The sequence below is a fragment of the Coturnix japonica genome, chromosome 23, assembly GCF_054131305.1.
Source record: "Coturnix japonica strain WE chromosome 23, WE-NBRP24, whole genome shotgun sequence".
NCBI lineage: Eukaryota > Metazoa > Chordata > Aves > Galliformes > Phasianidae > Coturnix > Coturnix japonica.
The window spans coordinates 1,776,019-1,790,145 of record NC_140685.1 but is presented as its reverse complement, the minus strand read 5'-3'; the positions used below and the strand labels follow the sequence as shown (position 1 = coordinate 1,790,145).

General features: G+C 44.1%; 1 protein-coding gene across 4 annotated transcripts in view; it reads right to left on the bottom strand.

Moving 5' to 3' along the window:
- The window catches only part of DNAH9 (dynein axonemal heavy chain 9), a 155,803-nt gene that overhangs the window by 83,827 nt on the left and 57,849 nt on the right, over positions 1-14,127 (bottom strand). For all 4 annotated transcript variants that reach the window (XM_015880078.3, XM_085522724.1, XM_085522725.1 and 1 more), the window contains 5 exons: positions 8,998-9,159; positions 6,997-7,193; positions 4,598-4,760; positions 2,831-2,954; positions 684-826 (listed from right to left, as the gene is read on the bottom strand). In XM_015880078.3, coding sequence (XP_015735564.3) covers positions 684-826; positions 2,831-2,954; positions 4,598-4,760; positions 6,997-7,193; positions 8,998-9,159 — 789 coding nt within the window. The remainder of the gene's footprint in view (positions 1-683; positions 827-2,830; positions 2,955-4,597; positions 4,761-6,996; positions 7,194-8,997; positions 9,160-14,127) is intronic.

The following is a 14,127-nucleotide window of genomic DNA, read 5'->3' as shown; positions in this document are numbered from 1 at the left end:
GTCAAGTCTTTACTCTCCACCCACCCAGCCTCTTCAATTTGGGATCCCAGCACTGTGCAGTTCTGAAGATGGGCAAATACCTCCTGGAGAAGTCCAACTCCTTCTGGCAATGTACTTTCTCTACATGCTCAGCATACCTGAAAGTCCAAAAACTGTTTTGGGACATTTTGAAGTATTTATACGGGAAGTATCTCCCCTATCCAGAGCTGGGAATATGGGCTGCAATTGAATCCATCTTGTAAGTATTTCATGTCCCACTCAGTTCCCAGCACTCTGGTTTTAAGATACTGTTTTTTAAATTCTTCTGGTTACAGACTGTCAACAACATGAAGGCAGATCCCCTGTGTGACTTTTCCAAGCAGTAAGACTTAGTCCTGATGCACCCCAGCTAAAACCCTGGTGCATTGCTTTGAAAATGGAAAGGCTGGTCCTGCTCAGCTCTTGAAAGTGACAACATACAACTCCCATAGTGCTGTCTAACGCCCAAAAAGTGATGACTACAGACAGCGATTTTTATGCTTCAGTACTTACTGAGAAAATCATGGTTCACATCATGAACAGGCAAAAAAGCCTTTCAGGCTGCAGGCTGAGGTCCCTACAGTGTAGCCCAAAGGATTTCCAGCACTTGGAACTACACTGACGTAGATGGGGAGGACCCAAAGCTCCCACAGCCACTGTCTCACCTTCAACTGTCGTCGAACACGCTCTATGAAGAATTTCCAGCAAGTCTCTCTGGAGTCCACGAGGCCCTGGCCTTTGACTTCATTCCTCACACTGTTGATGATGTTTTCAACTTCATCATCTGGGAAGAGATCGGGGATTTCACCTAAGAGAAAAGGGTACATCCTGGTTTGCTGGGCTGCATTTTGTTGCACCCTTACATCAAAGTGAAGCAGCTGCCTTCCTTCCCAGAGCAAAGCCATCGCATCAGGCGCCCACGAGCCCCAGCAGCAGGAAGGTGGCACAGAAGGTCGCTCTGCTGAAACATAAACATTTGTGAGAGCCAACTCTTTTATACAAGCCCTTGGTAAGCAAACATGCAATAGCATCAAAGTACAGAAAGCCCATTTTTTTCCAATTAACAGTGCTGGTTTGAACACAAATAATAATAAAAATAATCAAATCCCTATTATGTGTTACACAATAATGAATTATTTTTGGTATTACAAAAAATGTGAGACCTGTACAATTCCTGCAGAAGCTCAGTGCCATATAAAGAACTTTCAAACGAGCCACTAAAGCCACTAAAACCTTCTAAAAGATGAAGGTTTTTTAAGTGTTAGAAGTTCATGGCTATGCGACTGACTGCCCAAAATGTACCCAGCCAAACTTCTTTCTTAGTGGTTCCTCACTTTGCCACTTTTCATTTCCTCTCTGGCACCTGATTTGATTGAAATCATCACTATTGACTGAGATACCATCAATATGAGCACTAACCAGCTAGGGGAATATAAATCAGTAGATTTCAGATTATAATACATACTATAATATATATTTCCTTATAGTTTCTTAGGTGAAGAAGTAAGAAAATGCAATCATTTGCATGACAGCAAATGTCAGAGTGGTCAGCACATCCCTGGTAGTTCCAACCCACATCACATAGAAGCAGGGTCCCTGCACAGTCACCTCCTCAGTGCAGCTCCAATTCTGTGCTGCAGCTGTGAGCCTAGAAAAAGAATATTCTCTGTCCTATTTTTTGTGTATTTTGTGGGTAAATACACAAAGCAACCAGAGGAAAACCACAACACTTTTCAAAGGAGCCATAAAATAATCTCAGCAACTCAACTCAAGTCTGCTCCTTGCTTCAGGACACTGCAGAGCTTCATCTTGAGTCAAGGAGATGCTTGTGTCATCTGCAGCAAGCAATGAGACAGTGGCAACTACTTGTTGCCCTCCACAGCATCCCCTATCCTTACAGCTGGTTATGAATTAATCACAAGCAGGATTTGTTTGCTGCTCCAACCATCTGGCCAATTTATAGTCACATATGTCATCTCTGAAGTTACTCACAAACTATCAGTCCTCTGTGCTGTTGACTCTGCACCTTCACCACCCATGGAGGTCACCCGAACCAGCTGGTACCTTCTTACTCTGGCTCATACACAAGGCAGCAAGTGGCACGCAGTTAGAGCAGTGATTTACCAGGGAGTCTGGGGAATAATCCCTCCTGGGGCTACTTTGCACCATCATGGTGACACTTGTGTGTGCTCCAAAGTGCACCATAGTTGCAGTGCTCCCTGCAGTCACATGCACACACTCATGCCACACTCTGCAAGGAAATCAGGCATGGAGACTGCATGGTGACAATCCTGCAGATTGCTGCAAGCAGCAAATGAAAAATGAAGAGGAAAATGACTGGAATGGATTAAGCAGCCATGTGACACCCACAGATAGGGTCATCTGTGGCTTTAACATCATCCACCGACTCACAGAAGCTTCAGTCAAATGTTCTACCCAGAAGCAATCTTATCAGACACTTAGAAAGTGGATGCGTGGCATCCATAGGTCAAACCCCTCCTGTTTTGATACACTCCTTTGGCTCTGTCCTCAACTGCAGTATCACAATCAACAACACAACATCCACAGGCAGCATACCATAAAAGAACACGAAAAACATGGTAGGAGACATCAGAGAGAAAAGATCTACCAGATGGAGTGAATCCTCAATGATGACACCTGAGTGTGGCACTTATTTCAGATTTTGGCCAACATATCTTCTAATTCACTTCACATACTGCCCTTCAGCACGTTCCAGAGCTACAGATATTACCATGAGCAAATTTACAATGAAAAAAGGGGAGAGGAGAAGTAAAAGCAACATGAGACATACCTGATGCTAACAAGTCATTTACCAGCACCAAGAACTGTTCGTCAGCCACCTGCACGTCAGTCATCAGGAACACAGTGCCTACGTTCTTCACACCAGCTTTCAGGTACAGGTTTGCCAGGTCTGCCTGGGGGTTGAAAAGCAAGTGGACTTAGGGGCTGTCCTGCAAAACAGGGGCTAGGTGCCGTCCTTCAATCCCTGCACCTCTAAGCAGCACACAGGACATACAGGGGTGCCCAAAACTGCACACCAACCACCAACCCAGGAACTTCAAGCAACTTCACTTCTTCTAAAAGAACAATCTGTTCCATTAATCACTGGATGTTTGAACTAGATCAGCTGTAACAGCAGGGTGGGCCAACTGCAGACAGGGTGATCTGTCACTATCGTGCTTTTCCACAGACGAGAAACAAACAAACAAACAAAAAAACCCTTCACCCTTCATAAATTCTTTGAAAATGAATACAGAGTGAAGGGAACATCAAATTACCTTCCACCTCTGCAGACAGGGAAGCACTGAGGTGCTTTGAAAACACATTTATTAATGTTGGGATCAAGCTACATTTCTAGCTGGGAGTGCAGGCTTCTTAAATAAGCAGGATGGAGCTACAAGATCCCACGAGTGAGGCTTGACAACACAGAAGGGAGGTGAAAATAGGTGAGACAACTTGGTGTGACATAAAGAAAACAACCTGTTCACAACTACAGGTCATCCAAAGGAAGATGGAGGCACTACAGACAACAGTCCTGCAACTTCTGTGGTATAAATAATGACGTTCCAACTGCTGCAGCCCTGAATGAAGTCCCAGAGTTAATGATGTTTCAGAAATGTAACATACTGACCACGAAGCAAAGAGCTGGAGATAAGCAGAGGACCATTCCAGCCACAGCTCTGGGCTTATGATGCAGATAAAGCCAGACCTGATCAGTTCCTGTTTGTAGAGCATGAAAAACTGGTCAGTAACCAGGAAAGCTTATGCTAGGATGGGAAGACACCAGCTGGGTTCCATGCTTTGCCAATGGCACTTGCTACCCTGAGACCTCCAGTCCTGTCTGTGATGGGGAAGGAAGCCAGGATCCACCAGCTATCACATCTCCCAGGCAGAACAGACTGCAGTTATTGTGACTGTGATTTTTACAACACAACATTTTTAAAGAGAGTTATTTTGTCAGAAGCTACAGGACTTCTAAAAACTTTTCAGTGATGTTTTTCAGTGTCGACTTATAACTTCTAAGCTCATCAGTCTGTAGGTATCCTCTGTAGTGTTCCACCCACTGCTTCCTCAGCCTTTCCCCTACCAAAAAGGCTGGATGAAGAACTGGCTATGATCTGGGAGCTCTGCTTCTCCTCCCTCCTGCTCCCAAATCACTCCATAACAGACATCTCAACAATCAGCTACTTACTATGTCTTGTTTTGGTCATATTTAATAATGAGAACTTTTCTGCTCCTTTACATTTTCTACTCATTGAACAAAGAAGATGTAGATGGAGTAGAAGATGTAGATGGACACCGTCAATACAAAACCTTGTGCTGAAGCACTATCAGCTCACAGAATGGCTACGGACAGCAGATCAGCCTGTATCTCAGTGTAGACATACTTCAACAAGATACTTTATGACAAATTTCTCCACCCTGCAGTCCCAACATCAAGGTGGGAGCTTTTCCATTTTCACATCCGCACTGTTTAGTATTCAGCAAAACCAAGTTTCTGGGCCAAAGTTCTGCTTTTTATTTCCTTTCCCCAACCTCAGTCTTAAAAGTCACCTACCTTCAGGTCAGGGATCCCGTAGCCTTTCCTCAAAGTCATCTGGAAGACCTCCAAAGAGCTGATGAAGGCTGCCAGCCTGGTCAGGCTCTGCTTGCCGCTGCCGCCCACACCGACCAAGAGTGCATTTCCTCTGGGGGACTCCAGGATACGGTTGATGCGGCAACTAAATTGAAGCATACAAAATCTTTCTTTAATAAGAGTATTTTTCTTTTCTCCTGCCCGCTGCTCTTCTATACATATTTTATTCACCAAGAAATTGTATTCTGAACGAGATGAAATATGTCACTCTCAGAGATGTGTCAGCAATCCCCATCTCCGCCGAGACCCATATAAAGGACACGGCTGATGAAAATAAGTTTGGTGGCAATTTGGATTGCATCCAGTTCTTATTCTAGCTGCCAAGTCCTAATGGACAGAAATCAGTAAAAAAGATGAAAGTCTGGCCATCTTTGTGGGGATGTGAGAGAAAAAACACATTACATGGATGTGCAAAGACTGGGAGAAAAATTCAAGGGTCTGATGCAGCTCTCCATAGGTTCATCTTCACGAACCATTTGGAGCCCATGTCCAGATGATGAATCCTGCTATGCCATTAAACCTATTTGTATGTGTCTACAATGGCATAAATCCTATCCAGAAAACACAGCTTGTGTTTTGTACTTAACCAAACACCACTACTTAAGAGCGGGATACTCTCATACTTAAGAATGAACACATATTGCTTCCATGGTCTGTTCACTCATCCTGAGAGTCCCACAGTTAACTCAGCAGGTTTCTGATGTATCCTCTTTAAGCAAAAGATGACATCCCTACTTGTTGAAACTCTTTACTAAGGAGAATTTCAGGATCCTAACCTCACTGTCCTGTGTCTTAAACACAGATCCCCTCTTCACATCACTGCCTTTATTTAGCTCACTTTAAGTATTCTCCTAAACTAATCAGCATTAATTTTTTTAAACAAGGCTGTGAGAAATACTGTAGTGCTTTATTACACCCAGAAAAGCAATCCAACCTGTGCAGAGAGCTTCAGCACTCCCAGTTTCAGCTCTCCAAGCAATGTGCAGGGCTGTGTCCTTTGTGAATGTGCATGATGAACCCCAGGTTGGGATGTAACAGACTGCTCACTCCCATTTCCTTACATAAATTCAGCCCATAAACTTTTCTTTCTTTTTCCCCCTTGAAATCAAATTTTCCAGTAAATTCAAGTTGAATTTTGTAAGCATTTGGGATGGACTGAATAATGCTACGTGTTTCTGCTACGTGTAATTTCCAAATGAAAGGAATAAATTTCACCCAGTCTCAATGAAAATCCTGCTGAACACTTAAACCTTGCTGCCCTGCTTAATCCAAATATTCACTGGAAGGATAGCATTAAGTTGTATCACAAATCACAATTCAGTGTACAGGAAGGATGAGATTAATGCACCTTCCTGGAAGCAGAAACACCCATGGACATCCAGGTGAGTATGGCTTGTTAATACAAAGGGGTAAAAGCCCACACTACGGGGAAAATCTGCCAGAGCACAGAGCCAGCACAATACAAAGCAAAAGTACTGAGACGGCCCGCTCTCAGAACAGAAACAGTTAAGTGACAAGTTAAAAAGCTTCAACACTGAATATACCTATGGTGCCACTATTATATCTATAAAATTGCCATGAGATTGACTTCATTAGGTTGCCTTGTCCAGAGAGAATTGAAACCATATGCACTGGTGTGCAGCAGGAGGGTGGCAGCCTTCTGGCTCAGACACACAAACCTGCAGCTCTGGAAATAATACCTTTAGAAAGAAAACAAAAACCACTTATAATGTTGATTTATTCTAGAGATCCCCTAGTCTCTAGCAGCCAAGAGCCAGATCTGCATTTCTGCACAGAAAAAAATGAAGCTCTTTCTCTGCTGGGATCCCCAAAAAGCATTCAGATCATTTTTGAAAACCACCTCACTATCTGCACCAAGACATCTAAAGTGGATTCATAACCACAAACGGAAAACTTGCTGTTTCCATAGAATTCCACATTTGATTTCCATCTGGATCTCCAGGTCCCTAAAAGCAATCAAAGCAATTCAGATACCTGAAAACATTTAAACTGGTGGGCTGAACATATATCACTCTATGTGCATTTGAAAATTGCAGGAAGAAACTGTAAATGTGGCTCTAAATCAGCAGGGAAAGCATTTAGGGAAATCCGAAGGCTGGCTCTGAAGTAAAGGCCCACAAAAGTAATGAAGTGTTTGAACAGTGTCTCATCCATTAAATGGCCACACAGTATGCAGAGCACTGAGAGCCGAAGATATCACACAGAAAACCAGAGCCTAAAAGCACCACTAGATAATAACCAGAAGCAATCTGTGCAGAGAAGTGTTATGAGGAAACTATAAAACCAGAAAATCCCCTTACACATGGCACATGGCATCCTCAAATAGCACCAGGTTCATGGCAGGATTGACTTCATTGTAGTTGTCCAAGGCTTCCATGAGGATCTGGTTCAGCTCCTCCCAGGTTGGAACAGGCCTATAGCTGGGTTCTCCGATGCCTTTAGCAAAATGGCAATAGACATTCATTTGCTTGGTCTGCTCTAAGGTCTCCTCAATGTCCTGTCAGAGAAACATACACATATACACATCTGTATAACAAATACAGAAATAAACATACAGCTCTATGCCACCTTTCCAAGTACAGTTAACTAGCAAATGTATTCTAATGCCCATGTAGTTGTACCTGTGTGTTGGAAAAGGTTAAAGAGGGCAAGAAGAGAAAAGGAGGAAAGAAAAAAAAGCCCTGATAGTGATATCCTTCACTCTCACAACTTTTTGGAACTCATGAAAACTCAACTCATTGCCGTAGGAGAATGCAGCCACAAGAAAAGCTCTGCAGCCACGGCCATAACATAGAAACATTTAGCTTGGAAGTGACCTTCGAGATCATCATGAACAATCATCAGCCTGGCATAAAGGAGGCTTTGGGCAATGGAAAAATGCAGCTTTGGGCCCCATTAATATGCTTTAGAGTGGAAAAAGAGGGCCTGTGCTCTGCAAGGGCTTTTGAGTTTCCATCTCAGGAGCTACATCCTAAAGTGGTGCTTTGATCTATCAAAATGGGCGTTTCATCCCCAGAAGAGATTTCAGGCTTTGAATATCAGTCTTTGGTCCCTGTGATATGGCTTTAGATACTCAAAAGGAGGCTCTGGGCACTGAAACGAGGGTTTGGGCCCTCACAGTGACGGTGGCTGGTGGTTGGGAGAGGGGTTGGCTGTCAAAGGAGACTTTGGGCTCTAAAATTCAGACCTTGGCCCCTAGAACAACGCTTTGTCCCATCAGAGAACACGGACATCAAAGAGGAATATTTGTGCCCTAAAATTAATGCTCTGGGCCTTAAACTAAGACTCCAGGACTGAAAAATTAGGCTCTAGGTGATAAAACAGTGGCTCTGGATCCCAAGTACAGGTTATAGGCCTGGAAACTCAGCTTAATGATAAGGCTGTCGTCTATAAAATCAACTATCTGGCTCCTGTTCATACATTTTCTAATCTCCAAGAGACAGTATAACACTTACATACATTAGTATTTTACATTATAGAGCTTTACAAGATTGTGCCTTAAAAAGGAAGAGTTGCTCCTTAAAATGAGGCTCTGTACCCTACAGTGAGGATTCGGACCCTAAGAATGACTCTGTGAACCTCAAACCAAGGCTCTGGGCCCTGAAAAAAGGGCTTGGAACCTGAAATTGAAAAGTGGCCATATACCTTATTCACATCATTGCTTCTCAGCAGTACGTATGTTTGTGATCAGTTGCTCTTAAGAATGAAGCATACAAAGAGAAAAAATTCATCAAAAATCTCAAGTGTACCTTGAGAACTGCAGCCATTTCCATAGAACCAGACTGGTACATTAGTTCCATAAAAACAAGGTCAAGCATCCCACTGGTTTTATGGTTTTGTTGCTTTTTTTTTATATATATTAAAAATGATGTTACTTACATACATTGACTGTATTACGTATTTTGTAAGCATCCAACGACAATTCCTCTTCACTCAGTGTGGCCCAGGCAAGCCAACAGGTTGGACATCCATGTGCTAAGGACTTGCGCCTGCATCCCCCTTTGTTTCTGCTTAGAGCAGGGGGATGTGACCCTTCTCCTGCTTGTGCAAGTGAGACTCAAAGCACTTAAATAAATCGATTACGTCAATTCACAGAGCACAAATCTCCTCTTCCCAAGAACCTTATGGGGTGGATCACAACATTGGCAGCCCAGGACACAGATGACAGATTTTGCTGCCATGAGCACTGCTCTCCAGGCAAACAAGAGGTGGGTACATTGTGTCAAATTCTGTTCTCCCAAGGAATTTGACTTTTCTTGTGAGTGCACGTTACTATCAGAGTCATGAACCTCAACACTTACGTCATAGAATTTTTTCACCATCTCCAGCTGGATTTTATCAAAGGTACCATAATCCTTTTCTTCAACCATCTTATCCCGGTACACCCGGTTTGACTCGTGCAGGTAGAGCTTTACCAGGTCTTGGGGTTGCTTCAGACATTCAGGGGTAGAAAACAGAAGACCCTGGGGAGGACAAAGACAGTCAGGAAACCTCAGAAAACCCTTCAAACCACTCAGGGACCAGCCTCACTGCCAGCATCCAGGCTACCAAAAGACAACGGGGCTGTAAATGTGGATTTAGTATGGCAACCTGCATCTGAATAAGCCCCTACTTAACAGCCCCTGCAGAATGCACCCTTTGATACCCTACATTTCCTAAAGCAGTTTATATTCATTGTATTTATATTGAGAATCCAGACAGCATCCCCAGTGCAGCCTGTTTGTGCTGGTGGTCCTGATCTCAGCATCAGAGAGCATAGAGAGCCAGCCCAGATGGGTCCCCAGCACCCACATGGAATACTGTGGGTGCTTCTTCAATAGGAAAAAAAGTAGTTTGGAAATGTTAGTTGTGATGATTTTTTAAAAATCAATTAATTTTAATTAGGTGCATTCTGCCTACAGGAAATATGAGTTGCTGTCTGCTTATCACAGTATGTTTACCATGAACTCTATTAAAATGCATAAAAGAACTATATTTCAAAGAGGTGTCTCCTTAACTAAGCCTATTAACAGCACACAAGGCATTCAATAGCATGAATTAAACAGACAGCTTTTATTCCTAACATCTAATTATTTATACATAAAATAGAAAATGCACTAAAAGCAACGTAAAGTGTTCCCTCTCAGCTCACTGGCCCGTGGCTCAAACCATTTGGGTTTCCTATTTGTCATTACAGCTGCCAAATCGTTATTTTATTTATTTCCGAAACAAAATGAGTGAGAGAACAGCTGACAGCTTGAAAAGAGAAAAGGCAAAGGTGCAACCCATCAAGCTGTAAGCTTATCTTAAAGAAATATCTATCACTCAGCTTTCAAAAGACATCTCGAGCCACAAAGGATGTTGCAGTATTGACGCAAGCACACATTGAGGCCACATAAAAGGGGAGAATATTCACACTTTGCTGCTTCTCAATGAATTTATTAACTTAGTATCCAAACTTCTCCCCATCCTCACTTTGCAGAGCAGCCCCTCACTGCTGCCCTGGGCAGTGCTGACAGTTCCAGCCTGCACACTCAGCTGCTGCCCCAGGGGATGCTCTGAGCCCTCCTTGTGCAGGCCACAGGACTGGCACATAGAGAAGCTGTGGTTGTGATAGATATGGTGCCAACAAAAGAAGGGTGATCTCTTGCTCTTTGTCATGACAATGCAAGCTTTACCTGTCTGGCCATGTATCTGTATGCCAGCCAAACCTTTCAGCTCCTGATCCTCAAGAGAATGGACAGAACATGGCTAGGAAGCACCCTCTGGCACACAGATGCTTCTCCAGGCAATGATACCAAATATCACAGCCCTCAGGATAAAAGCAGATCAATGGAACAAGCCTCTACTCAGACCCTGCCCACCAGGACCCCCACCCTGCAGTGGAGTGCTGACCCCCCAGTCGAGAGCCATTCCACAAACATCACTTTACCACAATGCCACAAGTCTGCCACAAAATACCATTTTCATGCAATAAATCTTTCTTTATCTCTAAGGTCAGGTGCTGTAGAGTTCATTTGGAATCACTCACAAGTAAAAGGATTGTTCATCTTCTAGATAGAGCTGCAGGGCTCCGGCACCTCCCTGAAGGATTTTTGGTCCTGGAGCAGCTCTTTAGAGAAAGCGAATGGTCTGATGGTGCAGTGGAAAGCAACATTCAGGTAACCTGAATTCTGGACACTGGTCTTGCCAAGTTCTTCATTCTTTCCCCTTCCCCAGCTTTGCACCCTGCAATGCTCCCTGCCAGCAGACTGAGCTGCTGCTGGTGCTGCTGTGGGCATCCAAGGGTGGGATGAATGAAGAGGAGGGCAATGGAATGACTTCTGTGTATTGGGTTGGAGCTGGGAGGCAGGGAAAGTGCAGAGGTGAGTGTGAGGAGAGTTTTAAGCAGTGTTTAAAGTAGTAACAGCTCGCACAGTGCAATGATCCATGTGGGCCATCCTGCTCACCTCCTTCCTGCCAATACTCTTGAGGCACAATCAGGTCACTACAGTGCCATCAAAACAGCAACAAACGTGGCATTAACACAAGCAGGATGTGAGCCAGCAATCCAAAGTCCTATTTAAGGTACTGCACCAATTTCTAAGCATGTTACATGGAGAGGACTAATGAGAGCCATCTGCTCATACTCTATTGTGTGATGTTGCAGTTGCTGGGGCAGCCCAGAAGCACCCACCAAGCAGAGGGAAATCTGCTGGAGCCCACATGAAGGAGCAGCTGAGCTGGGAACCACCACTGTCATCACGTCTGCAGGCAGAGGGATGCCGTCTCTTCTCAGCTGCCGTGATCTTAATGTGACACGCTGCTCGAAAATCTTGTTAGAAACGGGAATAAAAAGCAAAATACAACCCTGCTGAGCCTATGGTTATTTTACAGAGACGAAAGATATAATTTAGAGCATAATACCATGGTAACCCTTTCGGAAGGGAAAGAAAGACAGCAACAGGGCTTCCTCTGGTGTAAACCAGCAGGGATTTCATTTTTAAAAAGCATAATCCACCATTCCATCACTGCAGAGACCTGTCTTCTTTAATCAAGGGTAAACTGCCTCAAGCGTACCAATGAGTTTAACTCTGCGGTGCACGGTGGGGCCCAGAGGCATGAAAAGGTGCTACAGAAATGCAAGGGAAAGTAGTGTCAAACTTTAACCACAGACGGACCTGCCACAGGGAAAAAGGAAAAGATAATGATGGTGAACCCGGATTAACTCAGATTATAAAGGACTGAAAAGCAATCCCGCCCCTTCAACAGGAACATCAGCAACAGCAAGTGACACAGTTTGAGGTCAAGGAGCCAAGGCTGCCTTTCCTGCAGTTCTCACCTGATCCCTCTCCAGCCTCTACTTGCCCATCATTCTGTACAGCCTCTCCTCACCCTGAGCACCAGCAGGTAGATGTGATAGCAAATGTAAGCTGTTTGGTACAGCTAGGCTTTTCAGTGCCTGATGAGCCTTCTGTAACTGTACAAAATGACTGAGGTAGAGTTCCCTGATGTCTTCACCAGATCCTCACACCTGAGCAACCACACAAAATAAGCCTGACCAGGGTTCTGCTACTATATGGGGCGGACATCTATAGCCACCTACAGCTGCCACATGGCCAGTGCAGGCCAGGAGGTGATGGTGCAGGGGGAAGGAGTGACACTGAAGCACCAAGTTCCCATCTCCATCTGTCAAAAGGTATTACTGCTGACTGGTGCTTTGGGTAGTCTTCCTTTTTTGTGTAACACTCACATGCATGCAGGGTTCAAACTCAATCATTTTTCATTAGCTGCAACAATTAAGGCACGGGCTCCTGGAGTGTTTGTAATGAGACAATTAGCTCAGGACTCCTTGTCTCAAGAGCTATCAGGGAGTTTTGACAAAGGGAATCAACCTGGGTTAGCAAGGCCCTATTTAAATGTTTAGGTACAGTATTAACATCTATTATGCTACGATAATGACAGAGCCACTGGACAAATTGCAAACGGAGCTGTTGTTAATGCCCTGTGCAGAACCAGCAATAACAAAGCACAGAGGCAGCAAGTTCCAAAGGTTGCCTCCTCCACTGCTGCAATTTGCATACGTTTTGTGCCTTTAACAATTATCATTGGCTGCGTGTATAATTACAGCATAGCTGGTATAACAACAATCCCTGAGTGCCTTTTATATATGCAGCTATTACATTATATATCCAGCTAACATGTTCAGTGTTTGATTGTTTGTCTGGGATTAAAAGGTATTACACGCTGACCTACAAGCATTATGTCTGCTGATTCTCTCCTTTCCCAAAGGCTAAGGAAACTTAGGTAGCCCCACTTTTCTTCTTTGTTGGAGGTGGTTTTTTGGACTGCTTTATTTTCAAATGGCATCACATCAGGAGTTGTGACCAAACAGGGAGACAGCAAGTGGGTGGAGAACTGGCTGGACCAGCAGGCTCCAAGGTCAATGTCATCAGGTCTACCTGGAGGCCAAGCAGCAGCAGTGATCCCCAGACTGGTGACTCAGGGAGCAGAGAGGCACTACACAGTGACAGGCAGGAGAAAAACTGCAGGCAATTCAATCCACATGCAGGGAAAGACAGAGAAATGGGTTTGTTCAGGCTGGGGAAAAGGACAAGGGGAACCCTACTGCTGTCTGTGATCAGCTAATGGGCAGTATATAGTGAGGACTGAGCATTAGTTCCTTTGGAAGTACATAGCAAAAGGATGAGAAGCACAAACACTTCACAACAGAGTGAGTTTAACAGTACAGCGATGGCCATGGTGGCTGTGGGATCTACAGTGCTGGAAATTCTGAAGTTGGCCCTGCTTAAGTCTGACAAGAGACCTCCAAAGGTCATTTCAGGGCTAAACTACAAGTCGATGAAGATATAATGAATGTAACATAGGGAAATGCATCCCCAGAATTCAGAACGTCTCTCAATTCTATGACTCTATGATTTAAAGTAAAAACAAAAACAAAAACCCAAACAAATAAAATACTAAAATACTCATCCACTCCTTCTCTCAGCACAGGTTAGAAGCCAGAATTCAGCACAGCCCACACTAAAGCCAAAGGCTGGTGATGTGTAGCTGAGCACCAAGGACAGGTCTGATTCCTCCTGGATGTGACCAAGTTACTGATTTGTTCAAGATCCTGTTCTTAGGTTTCCTATCGCTTGCCATTGCTTTAGGTTTCCTATTGCTTGCAGGAGGCATCCAAGCCTTTATTAGCTTCTTGGTAAAACAAACATAAATGAGAACAGCTCGCAGGTTAGGGTGATTCCAACCTCATCATCTCAAACTTCATTATCAGGCTGGCAGCTTCTCCTTGGTAGTAAGCTGGTTCTGGCAGTGATTCAGTCAGTAACTGAGAGCTGACTTGGAATCAAGCTATTTCTCAATGCTTTTGATGTCATCTGTCACATGTGGGCTGGGTACCTGACCATGGAGAAACTACAAGGATGTGCCAGTATAGGCTGTCACACTGAGAC